This window comes from Triticum aestivum, chromosome 6B (genome assembly GCF_018294505.1).
Source record: "Triticum aestivum cultivar Chinese Spring chromosome 6B, IWGSC CS RefSeq v2.1, whole genome shotgun sequence".
Classification (NCBI taxonomy): Eukaryota; Viridiplantae; Streptophyta; class Magnoliopsida; order Poales; family Poaceae; genus Triticum; species Triticum aestivum.
Window position 1 is genome coordinate 442,587,295 of NC_057810.1, and position 25,950 is coordinate 442,613,244.

General features: G+C 43.7%; 1 protein-coding gene across 1 annotated transcript; it reads right to left on the reverse strand.

Annotated features, from left to right (window-relative positions):
• Positions 1–8,318: 8,318 nt before the first annotated feature.
• Positions 8,319–13,613, reverse strand: LOC123137390 (transcription factor GTE10). Its single transcript, XM_044557133.1, has 10 exons — positions 13,241–13,613; positions 11,677–12,937; positions 11,447–11,584; positions 10,718–10,785; positions 10,070–10,139; positions 9,916–9,975; positions 9,704–9,816; positions 9,577–9,625; positions 9,372–9,493; positions 8,319–9,290 (listed from the first exon to the last, which is right to left on the reverse strand). The coding sequence occupies exons 2-10, from the start codon at positions 12,902–12,904 to the stop codon at positions 9,027–9,029; spliced, it is 2,112 nt and encodes a 703-aa protein (XP_044413068.1). The 5' UTR covers positions 12,905–12,937; positions 13,241–13,613; the 3' UTR covers positions 8,319–9,026.
• Positions 13,614–25,950: the final 12,337 nt, after the last annotated feature.

Consider the following 25,950-nt stretch of genomic DNA (forward strand, 5'->3'; position numbering starts at 1 on the left):
CAGAATAGTTCCAAAATTTAGCACGATACTTCTAGTTGGTCTAATCTGCCTGTGTGAACAAATTAAGGCGGGAGAAAGTTGTGTACGTATGTCGTTTCGCACACGGAGGTGACATGTTCCCTCACGGCCATGAGCCTTCTTGAGAGAAGCTCCGGTTTGCAAGAGGTTTATACCAAAGCTTGTCCCAATTCAGCCAAAAAAATTACCGCAACATGTTGGTGCCATGTTATGACACCATGCCAAATTTCCTGATTTCACGTGTGTTTTGGATTTACATGAATTAAAAAACCAAGTTTCACAATCTTTCCGGCCGAGCCACGACGCCCAGATGTTTGAATTTCATTCTCATTTCTTGCATGGGACCTAGAAATTCACCCCAGGACACACATGTGATTTTTCAACCAACTTTGGTGCACTAGAGCATGTGCTTGTAGTTCAATTTTGAATTATGCACATTAAATGACCAGAAATTCAATTAATGTATAAAAAGGCCAAACGAACCTGGAATAATTATAAAAAATTAGCATGATACTTCTATTTGGTCCAATCTTCCTGTGTAAAACAATTAAGGCGGGAGAAGGCAGTGTACGTATGTCGTTTTGCACACGGAGGTGACACGTTCCTCTCGGAACCATGAGCCTTCTTGAGAGAAGCTCCGGTTTGCAAGAAGCTTATACCAAAGCTTGTCCCAATTCGGCCAAAAAATTTACCACAACATGTTGGTGCCATGTCATGACGCCATGCCCAGTTTCATGATTTTCAAGCGTGTTTTGGATTTACATCAATTAAAAAAGTAAGTTTCTCAATCTTTCCGGCCGAACCACGACGCCCAGATGTTTGAATTTCATTCCCATTTCTTGCATGGGACCTAGAAATTCACCCAAGAACACACGTGTGATTTTTCAACCAACTTTGGTGCATTGGAGCATGTGCTTGTAGTTCAAATTTGAATTATGCATATTAAATGACCAGAAATTCAATTAATGTATAAGAAAGTCCAAACGAACCCAGAATAATTCCAAATTTTAACATGGCACTCATGTAGTTCTATGTTGCCTCTGTAAAAAAATAAGGGGGGGGGGCAGCGTATATTGTTTCGAACACAAAGGTGATACATGTCCCCTTGGGAACCACGAGTCTTCTTGAGAGAAGCTCCGGCATGCAAGAAGCTTATACCAAAAACTTGTCCAAATGCGGCCAACTTTTTTACCACAACATGTTGGTGCCATGACATGACACCATGCCAAGTTTCATGATTTTCAGGCGAGTTTTGAATTTCCAGGAATTTAAAAACCAGGTTTCTCAATGTTCCCGACCGAACCATGATGCCCAGATTTTTTTGAATTTCATTCCCATTTCTTGCATGGGACCTATAAATTCACCCAAAGACACACATGTGATTTTTCAACAAACTTTGGGGCACTGGAGCATGTGCTTGTAGTTCAAATTTTAATTATGCACATTAAATGCCGAGAAACTCAATTAATCCATAAAAATGCCAAACGAACCCGGAATAATTCCAAATTTAAACACGACACTCATGTAGTTGCATGTTCACTGTACATAAATGTTCTAGCAATTCAAACACCATCCTTTCCCTCCGTAACACCATTTTGTCTTTCAAAACATAATGAAAAAATCAGGTATACCACAAACAGTTTACTAGAAAGAATCGTGTGGGATGCGATATAAAATATCTTGGCGCACCGTCTTGTCTAGCTTGCGCAGGAAGCTTCGTCGTCTACAGTCCATCGCCCCCGCTTGAACCACACTTGCGCGCCAGTTTCTCGCGGCACCGAGCGAAATTTTTTTGCCACCGCGGAAATATCTATCTCCCCGCCCCCTCCCTCCCACCAAAAGCCACATTTCCACTGTTCCTCCTTGCTTTCCAAGTTCAAACCTTCACTGCTGCTTACTGGTAGCTCGGCCTCCTCGCCGGCGACCCTTCTTCTTGCAGTGCTGCCTCCTCGCCGGTTACCCTTCTTCTTGCACCGCCGCCTCCTCGTTGGCGACCCTTCTTCTTGCAGCGCCGCCTCCTCGCTGTCTACCCTTCTTCTTGCTGCGCGGCCTCCTCGCCGCTGACCCTTCTTCTTGTTGCGTGGCCTCATCGATATGGTCAGGTAATCCACACCCCACCCACACCATCCTCCTCCTTTCCCGTCCCACATGCCCCGACCGACGGCGCGATACCTTCTGCCGAAATCACTGTCCCCCTCCTCCAATTAAGTGTTGCCCATAGCCATTTTGCACACAGTATAACGTGGAGCTCAGTAGCATCTGGCAGCGGAGAAGCAAATTGCAGCCGCACACGCACACGAGGTCGCTATGGCTGCCATGCGTGCCGACCGCCAGATCTTGGAGGAGCACCTCGTCTTTGAGGCCACCGTCAACACCGTGACGCGGTTGTCTACTTTAAAATACAGTTCGTTCTATTTTCTTGAGGCCACCGCCAATGCCTTCTAGTGATTTGTCCTCTGTAATGTTAATATGCAATCTGATGTTCAGTTACAATTTGGTGATCTAAAATGTAATGTTCAGATAACACTGGTCCTCTGCAATGTAATGTTCAATTAACAGTTTGGTCCAACAATTGCTACATTTCATAGTAGTGTTCTCAAGCATTCTTTGTTTTGTTAACTGTCTTATCTTCTAGTACATGTTTCTATTCTGCAATGTCGTGCTTAGTTAACTATTTTGGTTCATTTGGTTTGTTGTCCATTTAACTATTTGGTTCAGTTCTGCAATTTGATTTTCATTTGTTGTGGGTACAATTTTGCATTGTTATGCATGTGAAATAAATCAAATTTGGATGTATCAATACATATTCTATTGATAGTATGACAACCCTCAGTTAACCTGATCAAGATCTTTGTTATGTGTGTTGCAGGGAAACAATGGGAGACAATGCGGTTTACCATTGAGGTTTGTTCAAGCATGGTCCTTTGGCTAATAGCACATTATTATGCAGTTGCAGGAATCATTCTAATATTTAGGTTTCTTACAATTTGGTCTTGCACATGTAGGTCCTTCTATCAAAGTTTTAGACCCACTGTTCGACCCATTTTGCATATGGGGAAATGAGATGTCCATGAATATCAGTCAAGTTAAGAAACTCAGAAAGATTGTTAGGATGAAGAAACTTGTGAAGAATAACAGCAAGATCTTTGTTTGCACAATGAAGAAGACATCAGTCAACTATAGGATGGTACTAACTCTTTTACCTTGTTTTTACCGCTTGCGCCATCAGTCAACTATAGGATGGTACTAACTCTTTTACCTTGTTTGCATATCTTTGTTTCCAGTACTTTTCAAAGCAGTTCACCGATGATTACCTCTCAAACCACCTGCATGGTCAAGAGGCGAGGAAAGTATTCATTCAACACCCACGGTACAATATTGAAGTCTTGCTGAAGAGGACGAAGGTTGGGCGGGCAATTATCCATAGCCACTGGCCTAAAGTTGCAAGGACATTCAACATCACTGAAGGCTCAACATTTGCCTTCCGCTTCTGCAGTTTCCAAGACGAGATTCATCTGTCTATTTACCGTGTATGATGCTACTTTCCAAAGGTTTTTGATGTTGCATGTGAAACTTGGTGCTGTTGTGTAATGGCGGAACTGAGTGCCGAAGCTATCTGATGTAATTCGATTATGAAATCCTGGTTGCTGTTATATGGATATGAAATATCTGGTGTGTTTTTATGAGAAATATCAATTTGATTAGTACATGGATTATCAATAATAGGCTAATTACCCTGCTTCTTGGGGTTTTCTATTGCAGACGGCTACTCAGATAGCACCGCGGGCGATGAACTCAAACAACACGCATGGTTTCTAGAAAGTAGGCGTGTTCGATCAACTAACAATCACACACGGCTTCCGGCAGAGAACTGTTTGCGTTAGGCCACCTTGCACAAACGTTTCCACACAAAAAATTGTGTGTGATATACATACAATCGGATGTGTTTTTCTGGGATTCACCATGTGGGGTGTACATAGAGACGAAAACAATTGGGTTTCGATGCCTCGCCCGATCGAACACGAGCCAGCTTGTGTGCCAGGAGGGCCTATCCCCAACGGTTTCTGGGTCGTGTGGGAAGGACCCCCCTATCGCCCACACTCACTTGGCAATGGTTCCAAACGCCATCGTGGAAAGGGGTTAAAAATCGTTTGTATAGCACGTCGCTGTATTAGTGTGCAATGATTGGCTTTTGTTTTTGACAATAAATTTGTGAACCAATGTGAGGCTTGGATAGGGGAGGTTCTTTCTATGCGTGGAATACTTATCAAATTAAACTTTGTCTTATCTCATATCCCATCCTTCTACATGTCTATGTTTCTGTTAAACAAAACCACCCTGGAGACAAACCCAAAAGAAAATTATTTTGGCATAGTAAAGGTAAAAGGAGGGGTTAACATATGGTGAAGTGGAGCGGAATTTGCAGGTCTAAGAAGAAAAGAAGGCTGGGGTGGAAGACTTGAGAAAACAAAACATAAGGTTGTTGGTGAAGTGGTGGTGCAAACTTGACAAAAAAAGAAGGGCTTTGGCAGGATATTGTTAAAGCAAAATACTTGAAAAGGTCCACTGTGGCTCTGGTGAAACAAAGAGTTAGTGATTCCCTTTGTTGGAAGTCAAAGATTACTATATGGCTGGTAGGGGGATTAAAATAAATAGAGGGGATATTGCTACACTTTGGATGGTAGGATGCCTCTTAAAGACAAATTCCCTATATTGTTTGATATTTGTGTCGAGCAAGACTGTACTGTAGACAAAATGGGAACATTGAATCATATATCTTCTTTTAGGAGAAGGTTATCCCTTGATCTGATGAACCAATGGGAAGAGGTGAAGAAGGGTGTTTTGAGCTTAAAGAAAAGTGAGCTCCCTGATGAGGTGTACTCGAAGTTAGAAAACTCTAAGGTGTATACTACTAAGTCTATGTATAGGTGGGTGGAAAAGGATCTTGTTGGGTCTAGCTTTAAATGGATTTGGGCTGCCAACATCCCTCTTAAAATTTAGATTTTTATGTTGTAGGTTTTTCAGAATGCTATTCTGACCAGAGATAACATGAAAGAAAGATGGTGGTCTGGGAACCCAAGCTGTTCATTTTGTGATCAGTTGGAAACGGCCCAACATTTATTCTTCCTATCTCCTATAGCTAGAGTGGTGTGGAGGAATGTTGGGTCTGTGTTAGGGACTCTTGTTGCCCTAACTCTATATGGCAATACTATGCTTGGGTTTATGCTTTGTTGCCTGGTTTTGATAATCTTTACACTATTGGGCTAGCAGCAATTTGTTGGGCTATTTGTCTTGCCCGGAATCATGCCACATTTCAGCTCAAATGGATAAATACTCCCTTTGAGATTGTTTTTATGTCTTCTAGTTTTCTAATGTATTGGATAGGGCTTCAGAAACCAGAGATGATGGATGTGGTGAGGAAAGGGGCGGAGATGCTGAAGGAGAATGCATCCCAAATGTTGTTATGTGACCGGCCAGTTCCAGACAAGGTTGATCGTGAAGATATTGGCCCAAGTGAACGTGTACCATCTTCACGTCAAACGGGTGGTCGTCTTTGTTTTGGTTTCCTGATGCTTCTGGAAAGATGATGTTGTTGTTGGAACTGTTTGGACCATATGTTGGGTGTCTATTGGGTCTATGTTTCCTTTTGTAATAGTGCAGTACTCTACAGTTGCTCGTAGTGCGGTTTGGGTGACAACAGCTTTCCGCCCCATGGTCTTGTCCTGATGATAGGCGCGGACGGTGGGTTTCCTGGTGTTGCTCTGAGCTATCTTCTTCTCTTTCCCTAGCTTTCTGGTTTCGGTCACTTTGAGACAATGTATTTCCATTATGAAAGTAATGGAAAAGGGGAAAGCCCAGTTCGAAAAACAACCAGACTAACTAATGGCGTGGGAGGACCGAGAGCAACTCTAGCAGATCATGTAAAAGTGGACAAACCTTTAAAATTGCAATACAAGTTGAAAATAACGCACCGAATAGATCCCATAAAATAGCGGATCCCATAAAAAATTACAAGTCCCTGTATATTATCCCGTACATACATCATATTTGGAGGTTTCGAGTAATTTTTTAGTGGACCTATAAACATGTTAGGACCAGGCAGCCTAGCGACGCCTCGCACGAACAGGTGGAGGAGCTCGGCAGCGGCCAGCCGGAGCGTCGCCGAAGTAGGCGGCCGAGCCTGGGACGACCGGTCGGAGCATGCATGCAGTCGTGCGCTCTGGCCGAAGCATGCGTGCGTCATGGCCGTGCGTTCTGGCTGGCCGGAATTCAAGTTCGTCCAAGCATGTGTCCTAAAGAAGAAGCATGAGAAAAGGTAGAAAATTATTTTTACGGTACAAGTTTACGGGATCTGTAGCGCCATATGCCGCACAATACTGGAAATTCGTTTGAGGGGCCTATATATTGTTTTTACAGGACGCGTTTTTGTAGGATTCGTTAAGAGCATCTCTAGCATATCCCGCAAAAGACCCCGTAGAATAACGGTCGTTTTGCAGTACGAGGCAAAAGAAATGTCCATATCTGGTACCACAAAACGTCATCGTCTAGCAAATTTTTTACATATCCCTCTAAAATATGGGCTTCATCACGTAGATATCTCGAATTGGAGGCGGTTTTTGCTGCGAGGGAACTTTTAACTCTCGCCACAGTCTTTCGACCTTCCCTGCCGCCTCTGCGCGATCATCCTCGAGCGCCTCCGGTGACCACCAGACCTTGATGCGGGCTGCTACTGCCGCACGCCGCGCAAGTATCCGATTGCTTTTTATGTGTGAGGATGTTTTATATCCTCTCCGTCTGAAAAAGCTTGTCCCAAACTTGTTCTTCAAATGGATGTATATAATATATCACTAAGCTCTCTAAGTTTGGAGGCCTCACAATCAATTGAAGTCTCCAATTGGAATTTGGTCACCAATTTTGACCGGGCCAAGAATTTCTCAAAACTCTCTTGTTCATTTTTTATACAATACACTATACTTCCTAATTTTTAAAGCTGCGCAATTAATTGATACTTCAATTTAGAATTGGATCATTCAATTTTGATCGGGTCAACAATTTCTCAAGGAGCTCTCCCATTTAATTATTTTAATTCTCGATGTTCCCTAAATTTAAAATTCTTTCATTCGATTGAAGTATTCAATCTTGGATTTGGTTTACGATTTTAATCGGGCCAACAATTTTCCAAATCAATCAGTAGCAGCCGGTCTATAAAAACACATCAACCCCTCACGGACTCCCATCACCCAGAAAAAAGTGCCACCATGTGATGCTATATCATGGATATAGTGCATGCAATCACCGATGCAAAAAAAATCCCATATAAATACGGGTTAATTAGCGGATAACGCAGTATCACGCCGCGAAAGGCCCACCAAATAACCTCATTATAAATAAACATACAACACACTTCATCATCTCGAACACCGGCCAAACTAAATATTTCATCAATGTCAAAATATAAGGACTATTAGTTTTTTGAAAAGTCAAATTTCTTTAACTTTGACCAAGTTTAGAGCTAAAAATATCGACATCAACAATATTAAACAAAAATATATGAAAATTCATTTTATGATGAATCTAATAACACCGATTTGATATTATTTCTCGACAAATTTGATGAAACTTAAACAAGCTTGACTTTCAAAAATAATAGAACACCATATATTTTGAAATAGTGAGTAAAGAAATTTAAGAATCCCAACAACATCAATGGCGCTGCAAAACACGCCCAACCCTTCTAGTCTACCACTAACTTGGAGTTACATACATCCATTTGAGGGACAAGTTTTTTCGGACGAAGAGAATACTATTTACATGGATCCTTCCATAAATTGATTCAATTAGTTTATATGGGATTTGTTTTTTTTTAGCATCAGTACAGACACAAGCGCTCATATACACACACATACACTCACCCCTATGAACGCACACACGCACACCCTACCCCTATGAGCACCTCCGAGCCGGCATATCATCCTGAGATTTACGAAGTCATGATGGATTGGGGATACCACTGTCCACCTAACCATCTCAACCACAGGCTGGTTCACTTATACGGGATCTGTTGGTGACATACAAATGGTACCGCAAATTCGTTTTAAGAGGAACCCTCGTCTACTGTTTTTAGAGACGTGATTTTAGCGGATCTGCTAAAGATGCACTAAGATGCCCAGGTTTAAATGTCCTGAAAATTAATATCATTAGAAAACGACGGGGTCCATACGCCTCGCTCAGGAAACGAGTCTGCTTCACGCTTTGAATAGTCTCTCCAGCCTCCGCTACGCATCTCTGCTTACGTGATCTCTTTGCAGCAAAATTAATTAATACGAACATGAATGTGAGGGAGTTCACAACATTTTTGAACTAAATTTAGTATTATCACATTTGCACACGTTTTTCCTGTTACAAGAATAGCAGGAGCTGTTCATCACAGATGCCCAGCAAACAACTAAAGCACTTCCTCGACTACATCAAAATTTGAATTTACAGCAGGAAGCAACAAAACATCAAAAACTAAAAAGGCAAGCTATGCTGACGAAACATAGCCGCTAGGGGAAAACACACTTGGATCACGGTGCAGATGGAGGTGAGCAGTGTGACAGAACCATTTGGTCCTGTATTTCCAAGGCTCTACATGAGCTTTATCAGATCATAATACACCCGACAACCGCTGCCAGAAACGTCTCCATTCTGGGAGAAATAGTTCATCTGGGAGATGAACTCACATTTTCATTTGCAGCTGTACATGGTGGCCTCGATCTCTAGCCTCCCTTCCAAGGGCCGTGCAGGATAACATGGTGGCCTCGATCTCTATCCTCCCTTCCAAGGGCATGCATCCTGCAAGCATGACTTGACACCTCCAGCGCCATCAAATATGATGAGGGAATCCGGTGCACCGTTTCAGAAAAAAATGTCTGATATGTGCACAGCTACCCAACAATTTCCCTCATCAAGCTGAAACAGGCAATTGTTCTGTCTTTGACGAGAAGGCTCTAACATGTCAACAGACATTAGTCGATCTCTACTTCCTCCACATCTTTGCTGCTAGGAAAACTGCATGGCTCATCTTCCTCTTCGTCCTCATCTACTTTCATAAATAGTCCAAGTTTTTCCAACATGCTGCCAGAACCAGGAAGAAAACTGGGCATGCCATCCTGGGAATGCTCAGGACTCGTCTCATCAACAGAACTTACAATATGTTCCGTGGTGATTGTACCAAGCATTTCTAGGTCCTTGGGATGGACGCTGTCATTAATTTCTACAGTTCTCTCCATCTGCATCGGGTTTAAACAAACTTTTAGCAACAAGACAAAAGATGAGTCAATAGCACCAGCAAATGCAGTTCATTCACTTGCCTCCTGCAAGGCCTGACGAGCCTTTTCCCTCTCAAGGTCCCGCTTACGCTTAGATTCAGCTTCAGCTTCAGCTCTGCGAGCTTCCATGGCTGCATTACCTTCAGCCAAAAGCCGTTCTTTTTCTGTGTCCATAGGCAAGACAATTCTTAGAAAAGGCAGGAGCTTACTACTTTGCAGCAAACAAACAGATGTATATGCTTTTTACCTTCCTTCTGCAGTTTCTCCAGCTCCTCCTGTTTATCTCCACCCTCACCCTGAGCTCGTAATTACATGTCAGAAAGAGGTGCAGCGAATAATGAAGGAAAGAAAGCTAGATGTAAAAGCTCCCAAACCTGGCTGAGAATCCCACGAGCTTTAACAATAACATCAGCATAACGGCTCCTCAAAAGAGCTGCTCGTAAGAGCTTGTCCGGGGAGACTTGCCTGTCGAGTTTTGCATTCTCCCCTATATATTCATTGGGAAAGGATCAGATGATCCGACCAGATCAATGCACCAAGACCCCTTAGTGGTCTCATATGAACCTGCTTACATAATCATGCTTACCCTCAGGTGCAGCCTTGGACTCATTGTCCTGCTCACGGAGTTCCACATCACCGGCAGTGTCTGTGATTTAACCAGTGGTAATTGGTTAAGTATGACAAATAATAGCAGATTCCTCGCAACATGTAGCCAAAGGGGTATTGGGGATAAAACTTACGGTTAGCATCAACAGGGTTAATAACATCACTCTTTTCTTGCTCTGCAGGTTGTTCTGGTATTTTAGTAACCTGCAAAGAAGAAACCAATTATTGCAACGAAACAAGGTAGCACATATAAGAGGTTGGCTAGTCAATGGAAATGAAACAATAAACTCTTGCCACAACATTAGTAGAACTGGATATCATGATTACTGATCAAAGTTGACCCAGTGTATCGTAAAGATCCAAACAACCAGATCACCCATTCTGCGATCTGGTTCAGTCTGACTAAAGCGAGTCAACCCATGAAGTACAATCTACAAAGCTAACCGCGGACACTGACACAGAGATCACCCGTTATGTGATCTGGTACAGTCTGCCTAAAGCGAGACAACCATACAAGCTATGAAGCTAACAGTGGACACTGACAAGGTGTGGTACTATCAGAAATAAATTGGACAAGGAGGGAACAGAAGGGCTGGTGACTACAGAGGCGGTAAAGAAAATGACAAGCGAATAATGGATGAATGTAGAGCTAAGGAGAGAAAGAACCGGCGGGTTTAATCCTGCTAACATACTTCATAGGTCCATATCTTCACTACTAAGATAGTTCTTATGCATTAACTGGCTTAAATGAAGGATCACCCAGTAAAAAATTGCCAAAGTACCTTCGCAAGCTTTGCTGGGCTACCAACCTTTTCTGATTCGCTTTCAGTATCACTGCCGGAGTCAGAATCTGCATTACCAGCATAGGAAATACGATCTGAGGACTAGAAACCGTGATAAATATATCATATACAGTAGGGTCTTGTAGACAACTGGGACTGACTGTTTATAAATAATTAATTGGAACAAAGAATCTGTAGTTTCCAATACTAATTTCTAAAAAGCATCTATGGTGCCCTTGCACCACATATCAGTTCACTAAGAATAAGTGTGAGACAATTGCAGGATGACACTCTGTCATCCTGGGTGACACTGACATCTTGATATTTTAACTATTTCATTAAGTTTCTATGGATTCTGCTACGTCTCCTGAGAGATAATATTGGTTGTAAAAAATAAATGAAAAGAACAAATTTGCAGCACATGTCAATCTCATATAATATTCTGAATTTCAGATGGTTCACCTATACAGTAAAAAAGTTTGCTTCTCAACTTTTGCTTCACTACATTATGTAAACTCGTAAAATCAGATTTCAACGACGTTTAGCCAAAGACATAAACAAAAATATGGACTAGACATAAGCACAAATCTCTATAAAATGAACATGAGAAGAGAAATATAGAGATGGTCAAAGTAGTAAAGAGCGGTAGCATGAAGAGAAACATGTTTTACAAGGATATACCCAATGGCAAAACACAAATATAGATAACTAAAACTCATATGTACACACCGCTGGATGAAGATCCCGAGTCACTGCTGGAACTACTTGGACTACCACATTTGTTAGTTCTGATCTGAGGATCCTTCCCTATCAATATAGGGGATGCATTGCCGCAAATGTCCACATCCTCCTCAATAGGCTCACCACCTGAGTGCACAAAAAAGCCAATCTCTAGTAAGTGCATTGATGGTGTCAAAGTTAAATCTATTGAGAACCTCAAAGGGTACATGACAAAATACCTTTGCAGGGATTTGTGGACAAGTGACTGAGGCCAGGAACGTTCACAGCCCAATTCTCAGAGGGCTCTGATTTTTTCTGCTGGTTATCTCTCTCTTGCAAATATTTGTCGACATGCTTCTTCAGTTCTAATAGTATATCATCACTGAGTGCATGGATATCAATCTCTATCTCTCCATCCCCAGGCTGATCTGTGTTGTTGTCAATACACTGCTGTAACAAATCAATGATGTGACCAGGTAATAATTCTGGCTCCTCGGACAAAGAAGCTAAGCAGTTTCCAAAGGATTCTTTCTCCTCAAATGTCATCTTCGGCTTCATAATCTCAGTTGGCCTGACACGCTCTATTGACAAGTCACTGCGGTCAACAGGAGGGGTCTTTCTCCTCTTTGAGTCGGCCCTATCAACCTCAACATGTGGCTTCGTTGCAGCAGAAGCCAACTTCTTCTCAACTGTCTTCCATCTAGACTCAAACATTTTATTCAGTTGAATGGCCATATCATGCACTGCATGCCCTCGAGGATTGTAAGTTATCGCATTGCTAAAGGTCAGCCTGACATCAGCTGCAAAATCAGATGGCCTTGTGTAGGAACCAGAATCTAGCTTCTTCTTAATGGTCCCAAGGTCCATCGGGTGCTTGATAATGTCATTATAATCTGGAATGTTCAGCTTTTCCACGTCTACCGGAACATTAAAAATATGACTACATTTCTGAGTCATGAGCTTCTTCAGAATACCTTCACACATCTGCAGAATCGTAGCTTTGGGCAACACCATGGATGTTTCAGGCCGGGGCTTTGTAGGCAAGAAGCGCCCCTTGGCACCACGGAGAACATGGCTCCCCCCTTTCACTTTTTTAGCTCGAGGGGCAGCAGAGGATGAGTACGCAGGTGCCCTGCTAGCAGGCATTATGGCCAAAAACTCTGGCTTCTTAAGGAGATCCCGGACCGAATCAAGCTCTGAGCGGAATCTCTTGCGAAGGTACCGCCGCTCAGACGATGACATCTTAGAGGGGACAAAAATCTCCCGCTTCACTCCAAAGCCATCACTGTTAAGGCTGATGCACTTGCGTTTTGGCGCAGACGAATCTTGCGAGTCAACACGAACAGGGCTGCCTGACTCGCCAACAGTCTCTGCATACCCACGGGGCACACCTCGGTAGGCCATTTCATCATAGCTCCGTTTAATCTGCCTCTGCGGCGCAAACTCCATGAGGACCGTTGGTGTCATGTTACCAGGCGCCAGCGAGGTGGCACAGATCTGCTGAATAATGACAAACATCTTCAGACACACACACACACACACACACACACACACACACCGAATTGAAACCTTGCCGGGATTTAAATGGAAACACACAAATCGAAATTTACAGGTGTTCAAATGCTCTGCAGCAAAACCCTAACATTACCAATCCGTACCGAGCGATATAGCACAAATCCGACAGCCTAACGCTCAAATCTTCTAATTCGCGCCCAGAACCAGACGCCTACCGACCCGAAAGCGAAAACCCCCAAATCATAACAGCCGAACAGATTCGAAGCGAAAGAGGATGCAGGCACGGACCTGGAGGCTGGATCTGAGGCGCGGGGAACCCTAGGTCGGGATCCCGGAGCGAGGCGTCCTTCTCCCTTGGTGAGCGCGGCAGCGAGCTGGACTTGCGCCGGATCTGGAGAGCGCGCGCGGTGGCCGCCGCGGGTTCGAGTCGCCTCCCCCTTATCCTATTTCCTTTATCTTCTCTCCTCCTCTTTCTTCTCTCTTGTTCTCCTTTCCTCGCGCCTCCAGTCGTCTCGTCGCGCTGCCAATCCTTTTTCCTTTGCCGAAGCGACCGAGCCCGAGCCCGAACCCGAAGTGGAGTTGGATCTGGATCCTGCGCACGAGGTCGAGACCCGAAGTGGAGCGGGACGGAGCGAAACGATTCGGTTGGATGCGACTTGACGCGCGCGGGGTGGGCGCTCTCTTGGTGGGTATTTATAGGTGCGGGGGGTTCCGGGGCGGTGCCTGCCGGATCCTGGCCGTCGGTTCGCGGGGATCGGACGGGCGGACGGGGAGATCTGGGAGCGGGGCCCCCCGTGGCCGACGTGACGTGGAGGGGGCCGCTCTTTGACTTTGTTCGACAAGGTTTCTGTTTGGACAAGGATCGCACGCTGTCTGACGATGTATCGTGGGGCGACAAGTTTTTCGGGCCCGCATGTCATTGGATTTGGGTAGGTTTCCGTGCGGTTCGATAATTTCTGCGGAGTGGCCGTCTTTTGTCGAACCCGCGGGATCTGGATCTGGGTACGCGCGGAGGGCGGGGTGACTTTTAGGTGAAGGCTCGTGACACGTGGAAGCACGTGCGTGGCTGCGTGCCTTCCGCGGTGGGGCTCCTGGCCTGCCCTGCTGGGTTTTTCTTTTTTGATTGAAGCTCTCCTGGGTGTTTCCCGCGGGCCGCCTTTATATCTTGCCTTGAGCGTACATCTTCCGCCAACTCGCTCAACGCGAGTTAGATGGCCCGGCCCACCCCGCGGCAGGCCATCGCCTCTTTTTTTTTTGCTTTTTTTTTGTAGTTTTAGATAATCAATAAACATACATATATATACTAAAATTGCTCTGTAAAATAGATATTTGAAAAATGTTAATCAAGCATTTGAATAAATGTTGATTGTGTATACAAAAACTGTTAATCATGTATTAAAAAAATGATGAAATGTTTTGACCATGTATATAAAAATGTTAATCAAGCATTTTGAAAAAAATGTTGAGCAAGTATTTCAAAAATGTTTATCAGGCATTTGGAAATGCTAAATGTGTATAGAAAAATGTTGACCATGTATTAAAAAATGATGAATTTTTTTATCATGTATATACAAATGTTAATTAGGCATTTTAAAACATGTTGAACGAGTATTTAAAAAATGTTAACAAAGCATTTCTAAAATGTTAAATGTTTATACAAAAAAATAGACCATGTATTAAAAATGATGGAAAATGTTGATCTTGTATATAAAAATGTTAATAAAGCATTTGAAAAAAAGGTGAATGGGTATTTAAAAAATGTTGAATGTGTGTATAAAAAATGTTGACCATGTGTTCAAAAAATGTAACATTATTTTAAAAAAATGTTAATCAAGCATTTGAAAAATGTCAAATATGCATAAAAAATGTTGACCATATATTAATAAAATGTTAATCTTGAATTTGAAAATTGTTAATCTAGTGTTTGAAAATATTTTTAAAATGTATAGAAAAAATGTTGAATGTGTATACAAAAAATGTTAATCTTATATCTGAAAAATGTTAATCAAGTATTTAAAAATATTTAAAATGTGTCTAGAAAAAATGTTGGCCATGTATTCAGAAAATGTTAAACTTGCATTTGTAAAATGTCAAAAATATATTAGAAAAATGTCCTTGATGTATGCGAAAAATGTATTATGAGAACCAAAAGAAAGAATGAAAAACAAAAAAATGAAAATAGAAAGAATACAAAAAATAAAAAGCAAACAAACAAATGCAAAAAAGAATAGAAAAGCTGTGATAACCAATAAAAACAAAGGAAAATTTAAAATATGAACAGAAAGAAAGAAAATAAAAAAGAAGAAAATGAGAAGGAAGAGAAAAACAGATAAAAACCATAAATGAAAGAAACCAAAAGAAGAAAATAACTAAATAAATATAAGGACGAAAAAAAGAAAACCAAGGAAGAAATAAGAAACCAAAAAAATAAAAGAGATGATAAAAGAAAAAGAAAAATGAAGAAGACAAAATATAGGTCTTTTCCTACTAGTTGGTCACGGATCACAGAAACCCCAACTACTTCACTTCAAGTAGGTCCGCCCTACTAGCTTATGGCCCAACGTGGAGTAGATGGCTAGTCGCGCTTTCTCTCATCCAAGAGATCCTGTGTTCGAACCCTAGTGCACCCAGTTTCTCTCCACTTTATTTCTTGTTTTAAGTTTGCGTCAATGGGCCGGCCCGTTACTGTATCGTTCGACGCGAGAGATCCATCTATCTCGCTTAATGCGAGAAGCTCTCGTGTTTCGCATGAAGGGAAGCACGTATCTCGAATGAGAAGACTGGGCCGATGGTTCTCGCTGGGTTTGGCATAACTATGTTTTCTCATAGGCAGAGTAGGCCACTAAAAGACGTGGGGGATGAGGTATTATACAACGTTGAGTGCTTGTACACTGGTGCAAACTGCGTAGCGTCTAACGAGAGATCCTACAATACAGTTTGCAGTGATTCAGCTGGCAATTACGTCAGAGTTTTGATAATCAGAACAAAGGGAGTGACTGGCCCAGCTTTGCTTGAGGCCCTACCTTGTTGAGAGGCACAAGCGCTCGCTCTAGACCTCTCTTTATCACATGTCGTCATTGCATCGAACTGTTGGGTCGTGGTAAATGACATTCATAAGAACACGGGAGGCACACATGCTAGCCTAGTTAGAGAGATTATATCTATTATTGGCCAGTTTGATCATTGCTCCTTCATCTTCGAAGGAAGAGGCACAAATATTGAGATTCATAGCCTCTCTAAACACGCTTCTGCCTAGATTTTGGACGCCATATGTGGCTTCTCAACCCCCCCCCCCAAGACATCCATTGTATCCCTATAAATATTGTTGATTAATAAGGTGTGTTTAGACTCAAAAAAATTGTGTAGCGTCTCGAAATTTTCTTTGATCCGTAACACACAACTGCTTTGTATGGCTGCTTAGGCTGCTTTAACATTCGCGTGGCACTTATTTTCTCCAATGCAGAGCTACCTACCCCCCGACACAAGCAAGAACAAACATTCATGTTCAGCTCATTCACCTACTTTGTGTTGGCTTTCTGTATTCCCGACTATTCCCCAAGCTAAATCAGTTCCCAAATTTGTTCTAGGCTTTGAGTGATGAGGGTGTCGAAGACAACTCGCTGACACACCTTGCCGATGGCTGCTCCACGCCAACACAACGGTGCTGGGAAACGTAGCATGCAATTTCAAAAAAAATCCTACGCTCACGCAATATCTATCTAGGAGATGCATAGCAACGAGAGGGGTAGAGTGTGTCCACGTACCCTCATAGACCGAAAGCGGAAGCGTTAACTTAATGCGATTGATATAGTCGAACGTCTTCTCAAATCAACCGATTAAGTACCGAACGTACGGCACCTCCGAGTTCTGCACATGTTCAGCTCGATGACGTCCCTCGAACTCTTGATCCAACAGAGTGTCGTTGGAGTCGATGAGCTCCGTTAGCACGACGGCGTGATGACGGTGTTGGTGAAGTGATCCGCGCAGGACTTCGCCTAAGCACTACGACAATATGACCGGGGAAGTAAACGGTGGAGGGGGGCACCGCACACGGCTAAACAATTAGTGTGCTTTGGGGTGCCCCCCGCCCCTGTATATAAAGGAGGAGGGGAGAAGGCCGACCACCAAGGGGCGCCCCAAGGGGGGAGGAGTCCTACTAGGACTCCACTCCTAGTAGGATTCGCCCCCCCTTTTTTCCTTCTTCCGGAGGGGGAAAGGGGAAAGGGAGAGGAAGAAGAGAAGGGAAGGGGGGCACACCCCCTCCACTAGTCCAATTCAAACTCCCCATGGGAGGGAGCGCGACTGATACGTCTCCGTCGTATCTACTTTTCCAAACACTTTTGCCCTTGTTTTGGACTCTAACTTGTATGATTTGAATGGAGCTAACCCGGACTGAAGTTGTTTTCAGCAGAATTGCCATGGTGTTGTTTTATGTGCAAAAAATAAAAGTTCTCGGAATGACGTGAAACTCCACAGAATACCTTAGAAAAAACAATAAAAATCCTCGCAAAAGATGAAGACCAGGGGCCCACACCCTGTCCACGAGGGTGGCGGGCGCCCCCCTGGGCACGCCCCCTACCTCGTGGGCCCCCTGGTGGCCCTCCGAGGCCAACTCCAACTCCATATATTGACTTTCGAGGAGAAAAAAATCAGAGAGAAGAAATCATCACGTTTTACGATACGGAGCCGCCGCCAAGCCCTAATCTCTCTCGGGAGGGCTGATCTGGAGTCCGTTCGGGGCTCCGGAGAGGGGGATTTGTCGCCGTCGTCATCATCAACCATCCTCCATCACCAATTTCATGATGCTTACCGCCGTGCGTGAGTAATTGCATTGTAGGCTTGCTGGACGGTGATGGGTTGGATGAGATTTTGAAGGAAATATGCCCTAGAGGCAATAATAAAGTTAGTATTTATTTCCTTATTTCATGATAAATGTTTATTATTCATGCTAGAATTGTATTAACCGGAAACATAATACATGTGTGAATACATAGACAAACAAAGTGTCACTAGTATGCCTCTACTTGACTAGCTCGTTGATCAAAGATGGTTATGTTTCCTAGCCATAGACATGTGTTGTCATTTGATTAACGAGATCACATCATTAGAAGAATGATGTGATTGACTTGACCCATTCCGTTAGCTTAGCACTTGATCGTTTAGTATGTTGCTATTGCTTTCTTCATGACTTATACATGTTCCTATGACTATGAGATTATGCGACTCCCATTTATCGGAGGAACACTTTGTGTGCTACCAAACGTCACAACGTAGCTGGGTGATTATAAAGGTGCTCTACAGGTGTCTCCGAAGGTACTTGTTGGGTTGGCGTATTTCGAGATTAGGATTTGTCACTTCGATTGTCGGAGGTATCTCTGGGCTCACTCGGTAATGCACATCACTTAAAGCCTTGCAAGCATTGCAACTAATGAGTTAGTTGCGGGATGATGTATTATGGAACGAGTAAAGAGACTTGTTGGTAACGAGATTGAACTAGGTATTGAGATACCGATGATCAAATCTCGGGCAAGTAACATACCAATGACAAAGGGAACAATGTATGTTGTTATGCGGTTTGACTGATAAAGTTCTTCGTAGAATATGTGGGAGCCAATATGGGCATCCAGGTCCCGCTATTGGTTATTGACCGGAAATGTGTCTCGGTCATGTCTACATAGTTCTCGAACTCGTAGGGTCCGCATGCTTAACGTTTCGTTGACGATATAATATTATATGAGTTATGTATGTTGGTGACCGAATGTTGTTCGGAGTCCCGGATGATATCATGGACATGACGAGGAACTCCGGAATGGTCCAGAGATAAAGTTTGATATATGGAATAATAGTGTTTGATCTCCGGAAGGGTTCCGGAATTCACCGGAAGGAGTTCCGGATGTTTCCCGAAATGTTTGGGTACGAGAACACATTATTTGGGCCAAAGGGGAAATCACACAAGGTTTTTGGAAAGCACAAAAGGAAGTTTTGCGGAGTCTAGGGGCTAGACGCCAGGGTCCCTGGCATCTGGGTCCAGACGCCGGGAACCCTGGCGTTTGGCCCTGGAGTCCGAGAAGGACTCTTGACTTTCGGGTGAAACGGACTTTATGGAGGCTTTTACTCCAAGTTTCGACCCTAGGGCTCAACATATAAATAGAGGGGCAGGGCTAGCACCAAAGAAACATCAAGAAACACCAAGCCGTGTGCCGGCAACCCCGTCCCCTCCAGTTTATCCTCCGTCATAGTTTCCGTAGTGCTTAGGCGAAGCCCTGCGGAGATTGTTCTTCACAGACACCGTCACCACGCCGTCGTGCTACCGGAACTCATCTACTACTTCGCCCGTCTTGCTGGATCGAGAAGGCGAGGACGTCATCGAGCTGAACGTGTGCAGAACTCGGAGGTGCCGTGTGTTCGGTACTTGGATCGGTCAGATCGTGAAGACGTACGACTACATCAACCGCGTTGATAAACACTTCCGCTTAGCGATCTTCAAGGGTATGAAGATACACTCCCCCTCTTGTTGCTATGCATCACCATGATCTTGCGTGTGCGTAGGAATTTTTTGAAATTACTACGTTCCCCAATAGTGGTATCAGAGCCAGGTTTTATGCGTAGATGTTATATGCACGAGTAGAACACAAGTGAGTTGTGGGCGATACAAGTCATACTGCTTACCAACATGTCATACTTTGGTTCGACAGTATTGTTGGATGAAGCAGCCCCGGACTGACATTATGCATACGCTTACGCGAGACTGGTTCTACCGACGTGCTTTGCACATAGGTGGCTGGCAGGTGTCAGTTTCTCCAACTTTAGTTGAACCGAGTGTGGCTACGCCCGGTCCTTGAGAAGGTTAAAACATCACTAACTTGACGAACTATCGTTGTGGTTTTGATGTGTAGGTAAGAACAGTTCTTTCTAAGCCCGTAGCAGCCACGTAAAACTTGCAACAACAAAGTAGAGGACGTCTAACTTGTTTTTGCAGGGCATGTTGTGATGTGATATGGTCAAGGCATGATGCTATATTTTATTGTATGAGATGATCATGTTTTGTAACCGAGTTATCGGCAACTGGCAGGAGCCATATGGTTGTCGCTTTATTGTATGCAATGAAATCGCCCTGTAATTGCTTTACTTTATCACTAAGCGGTAGCGATAGTCGTAGAAGCCATAGTTGGCGAGACGACAATGATGCTATGATGGAGATCAAGGTGTCACGCCGGTGACGATGGTGATCATGACGGTGCTTCGGAGATGGAGATCACAAGCACAAGATGATGATGGCCATATCATATCACTTATATTGATTGCATGTGATGTTTATCTTTTATGTATCTTATCTTGCTTTGATTGACGGTAGCATTATAAGATGATCTCTCATTAAAATTTCAAGATAAAAGTGTTCTCCCTGAGTATGCACCGTTGCCAAAGTTCGTCGTGCCCAGACACCACGTGATGATCGGGTGTGATAAGCTCTACGTCCATCTACAACGGGTGCAAGCCAGTTTTGCACACGCAGAATACTCAGGTTAAACTTGACGAGCCTAGCATATGCAGATATGGCCTCGGAACACTGAGACCGAAAGGTCGAGCGTGAATCATATAGTAGATATGATCAACATAGTGATGTTCACCACTGAAAACTACTCCATTTCATGTGATGATCGGTTATGGTTTAGTTGATTTGGATCACGTGATCACTTAGATGACTAGAGGGATGTCTATCTAAGTGGGAGTTCTTAAGTGATATGATTAATTGAACTTAAATTTATCATGAACTTAGTCCTGTTAGTATTTTGCAAATTATGTTGTAGATCAATAGCTCGCGTTGTTGCTTTCATATGTTTATTTTGATATGTTCTTAGAGAAAACTGCGTTGAAAGATGTTAGTAGCAATGATGCGGATTGGATCCGTGATCTGAGGATTGTCCTCATTGCTGCACAGAAGAATTATGTCCTTGATGCACCGCTAGGTGACAGACCTATTGCAGGAGCATATGCAGACGTTATGAACGTTTGGCTAGCTCAATATGATGACTACTTGATAGTTTAGTGCACCATGCTTAACGGCTTAGAATCGGGACTTCAAAGACGTTTTGAACGTCATGGACCATATGAGATGTTCCAGGAGTTGAAGTTAATATTTCAAGCAAATACCCAAGTTGAGAGATATGAAGTCTCCAACAAGTTCTATAACTAAAAGATGGAGGAGAATTGCTCAACTAGTGAGCATGTGCTCAGATTGTCTGGGTACTACAATCGCTTGAATCAAGTGGGAGTTAATCTTCTAGATAAGATAGTGATTGGCAGAGTTCTCTAGTCACCATCACCAAGTTACAGGAACTTCGTGATGAACTATAGTATGCAAGGGATGACGAAAACAATTCCCGAGCTCTTCACGATGTTGAAATCAACGAAGGTAGAAATCAAGAAAGAGCATCAAGTGTTGATGATTGACAAGACCACTAGTTTCAAGAAAAGGGTAAAGGGAAAGAAAGGGAACTTAAAGTAGAATGACAAACAAGTTGTCACTCCCGCGAAGAAGCCCAAAGCTGGGCCAAAGCCTGAAACTAAGTGCTTACACTACAAAGGAAATGGTCACTAGAAGCGGAAATGCCATGAATATTTGGTGGATAAGAAGGATGGCAAAGTGAACAAGGGTATATTTGATATACACGTTATTGATGTGTGCCTTACTAGTGTTTATAGTAGCCCCTAAGTATTTGATACTTGTCCAGTTGCTAAGATTAGTAACTCGAAATAGGAGTTACATAATAAACAGAGACTAGTTGAGGGGAAGTGACGATGAGTGTTGTAAGTAGTTCCAAAATTGATATGATCATCATCACACACTCCCTATACTTTCGGGATTAGTGTTAAACCTAAATAAATGTTATTTGGCGTTTGCGTTGAGCATGAATATGATTTGATCATGTTTATTGCAATACGGTTATTCATTTAAAGTCAGAGAATGATTGTTGTTCTATTTACATGAATAAAACCTTCAATGGTCATACACCCAATGAACATAGTTTGTTGGATCTCGATCGTAGTGATACACATATTCATAATATTGATGCCAAAAGATGCAAAGTTAATAATGATAGTGCAACTTATTTGTAGCACTGCCGTTTGGGTCATATCGGTGTAAAGCGCATGAAGAAACTCCATAAAGATGGATTTTGGGAATCACTTGGTTATGAATCATTTGATGCTTGTGAACCGTGCCTTTTGGGCAAGATGACTAAAACTCCGTTCTTCGGAACAATGAAACGAGCCACTGACTTATTGGAAATAATACATACGGATGTATGCGATCCAATGAGTGTTGATGCTCGTGGCAAGTATCGTTATTTTCTGACCTTCACAGATGATTTGAGCAGATATGGGTATATCTACTTAATGAAACACAAGTCTGAAACATTTGAAAAGTTCAAAGAATTTCAGAGTGAAGTGGAGAATCATCGTAACAAGAAAATAAAGTTTCTACGATCTGATCGTGGAGGAGAATATTTGAGTTACGAGTTTGGCCTTCATATAAAACAATGTGGAATAGTTTCACAGCTCACACCACATGGAACACCACAGCGTAATGGTGTGTCCGAATGTCATAACCGCACTTTATTGGATATAGTGCAATCTATGATGTATCTTACCGATTTACCACTATTGTTTGGGGTTATGCATTAGAGACAGTTGCATTCACTTTAAATAGGGCACCATCAAAATCCGTTGAGACGACGCCTTATGAACTGTGGTTTGGCAAGAAACCAAAGTTGTCGTTTCTTAAAGTTTGGGGCTGCGATGCTTATGTGAAAAAGCTTCAACCTGATAAGCTCGAACCCAAATCGGAGAAATGTGTCTTCATAGGATACCCAAAGGAGACTGTTGGGCACACCTTCTATCACAGATCCGAAGGCAAGACATTCATTGCTAAGAATGGATCCTTTCTAGAGAAGGAGTCAGGACCCCGACTCAATGCCACATCGATCTAGCATGTAACACCTCATATCACTTTGCGGCCTCACGCACGGTATTCCCATGGGTGTCGCCTTACCTTTGCCCGGAACCGTTTGTGCCTTTTGGCACACGTATATGATAGTGTCGCTAGCATCCATATGATAAGGAGCCCGGGCTGACATGGCTAGTCGTAAACCCAAAGTGGCACAGACTTACAGGGACATGCATCCATGACCCAGCATCGAACGTGTCGGTCATCAATGAGTGAATCCAGGCTGTAGCACTGGGCTAGCAGGACTCCGGTGAACCGGGCTGTAGCAGGCTAACAGGACTCCGATATTCATCGCGTGACATTTCCACGAAGGAACATACACAGGAACGAAGAAGGACACATGCCGGCCAGCCTAAGTGTTCCGGAGTAGTAGCAAGCTACCATGGCTCAGTGGAAGCACTAGGAGACATTTCCCGGTAAGAGAGGCTACCAAGGATAACAACTAGATAGTCAGATCCCACACATACCAAGCATTTCAATAACATACAACAATATGCTCGATATGTGCAAATACAACATGGCATCACAACATGACTCTACGACTCAAGTATTTATTCAATAGGCTCCGAGGAGCGAGATATTACAAACATGGGTCTCATGACCCAACATTCAGAGCATACAAGTCAAAGCACATGCGGAAGCTAACATGTCTGAGTACAGACATCTACAAATGAAAAAGGCTAAGAAGCCTGACTATCTACCAGATCCTGCTGAGGGCACAAGATCGTAGCTGAGGTATCAAGCTAAACGTCGAAGTCCACGCGGAACTACTAGCGAGACCGAAGTCTCTCTGCAAAAACATAAAATAGGCAAACGTGAGTACAAATGTACCCAGCAAGACTTACATCAGAACTAACTACATATGCATCATTATCAACAAAGGGGATGGTGGGGTTTAACTGCAGCAAGCCAGCTTTGACTCGGTGGCTATCCTGAACTACGACTGCAAGTAACTCTTTGAGGTGGCGCACACGAGTCCACATATTCACCAACCAATACACCACTATGGATCCACTCCCGTCTCCCTACGAGAACGCCATCCATAGCACTCACGCTTATCTTGCGCATTTTAAAGTATCCACTTTCACTTGTCTATGAACTGTTATAGGCAACCCAGAAGTCCTTTACCGCGGACACGGCTATTCGAATAGATGATGTTAACCCTGCAGGGGTGTACTTCTTCATACATGTTTCCACCACTTAGCATCTGCACACGACATGTGCTCGGCAGACTTCAAGCGAAAGCCGACGTGGGTGTAGACCACGACCTACCTAAACACTCAAGTCTCTAGTCCAGGTTTATCGCCTATTCGGGTTCCATCCATGAGGAGATCCGGCCGAGGTTTCGCTCACAGCCCCAAACGATGTGAACAGGGTTCCGTGACACCAAACGGGCGCCCGGTATACCCGGCCACGTGCCTACCGCATCACAGCCCACCCCTCCGGTCAGCGCTGCGCACGGCCTCCAGCATACTACAAACACCAGAAACTACTTGCAACTCCTGGACAGAGGACAAGGGTGAATAAGAAGTCGAGCGGGGTCATATTTCAGGGCCCAATGCATGGTAGTAGCTGAATCATGGATCACAAACACAGAACTCAGTTCCTAAGGACGGCTTCAATGAGACAACCCACCATGTACTCCTACATGGCCTCTCATCGCTACCTTTACCAAATCGTGTTCACACACTTAGCTCACACACAGTAGGACATGTTCACACACCTCTGATTCATCCCCGATGAATCAGACCTGACTCAACTCTAAGCAGTAGCAGGCATGACAAACAAGCATGAATGAGTAGGCACAACGGGGCTCAAACAACTCCTACTCATGCTAGTGGGTTTCATCTATTTACTGTGGCAATGACAGGTCATGCAGAGGATAAAGGGGTTCAGCTACCGCAGCAAGTAACAGATGAATCGTTGTTGTCCTAATGCAGTAAAAGAGAGCAGGAGCGAGAGAGTGGGATTGTATCGGAATGAACAAGGGGTTTTTGCTTGCCTGGCACTTCTGAAGATAGCATTGAGTCTTCATCAGTGTCAACGATCACAACGTCGGTACAACGTCTACCGAGGGGGAACAACACCAGCAAATAGAGAAGAAACACGATCAATGCAACGCACAATATGATGCATGCTATGACATGGCAATATGAATGTGTTTTGGGTTAATGCAAGCTAGAACAGATTGAGATGAGTCCATTTGAACCAAAGATTCAAATGCAAACCCATTTTAAGAGGTCATAATAGTGCATTAACTTGTTTCACCTAAACAGCAAGGTTAATGTGTTCCAACATGCATGAAACCAGTGCAGATGGATAGATTGGATTTTTCTGATTATTTTTCATATATAACTTATTTAATTTGGAGTTACGGTTGATTTCCTATGAATTTTAGAAGTTTGTGCTATTTTCTGGAATTTCCTGTATAAGAACAATTCTAGTAATTGAATTAATGCGTCAGCACTGCGTCAGGGTGACGTCAGCGGTCAACAGGCGTCGACCAGGTCAAACCTGACAAGTGGGGTCCACTGGTCAGTGACTGGGGCTAGTTAGTGACACTGACAGGTGGGTCCGGTCAACGCCCATGTCAGCGAAGTCAACATGACATGTGGGGCCAGTCAACAGCCATGTCAGCGCGGTCAAGGCTGACGCGTGGGTCGCATTGGGTTAATCTAAACTAAACAGGAAAATTAATCTAAACTAAACAGGCGCATGGGCCCACGTGGCAGTGGCTTAAGGGGTTGATTAGAGGGGTCATTAGCACTAACTAACCTACCTTGTCACCGGATTAACTCCGGCGATAACCGGAGCGCGGCGGCGATGCCCGTCCGGCCAATTTTGGCGTCGGGAGGACGCGCGGCAGGTCTTGTTGGAACGGCCGTGACGCGGCGCGTCCAGCGGTGGCGGCAACTGTGGCTGGGGTGGCCGGTAGCGGCAACTGCGGCGAGCGAGGCGGCGGCCGGAGCTCGGCCTTGAGCGGCTAGGGGGC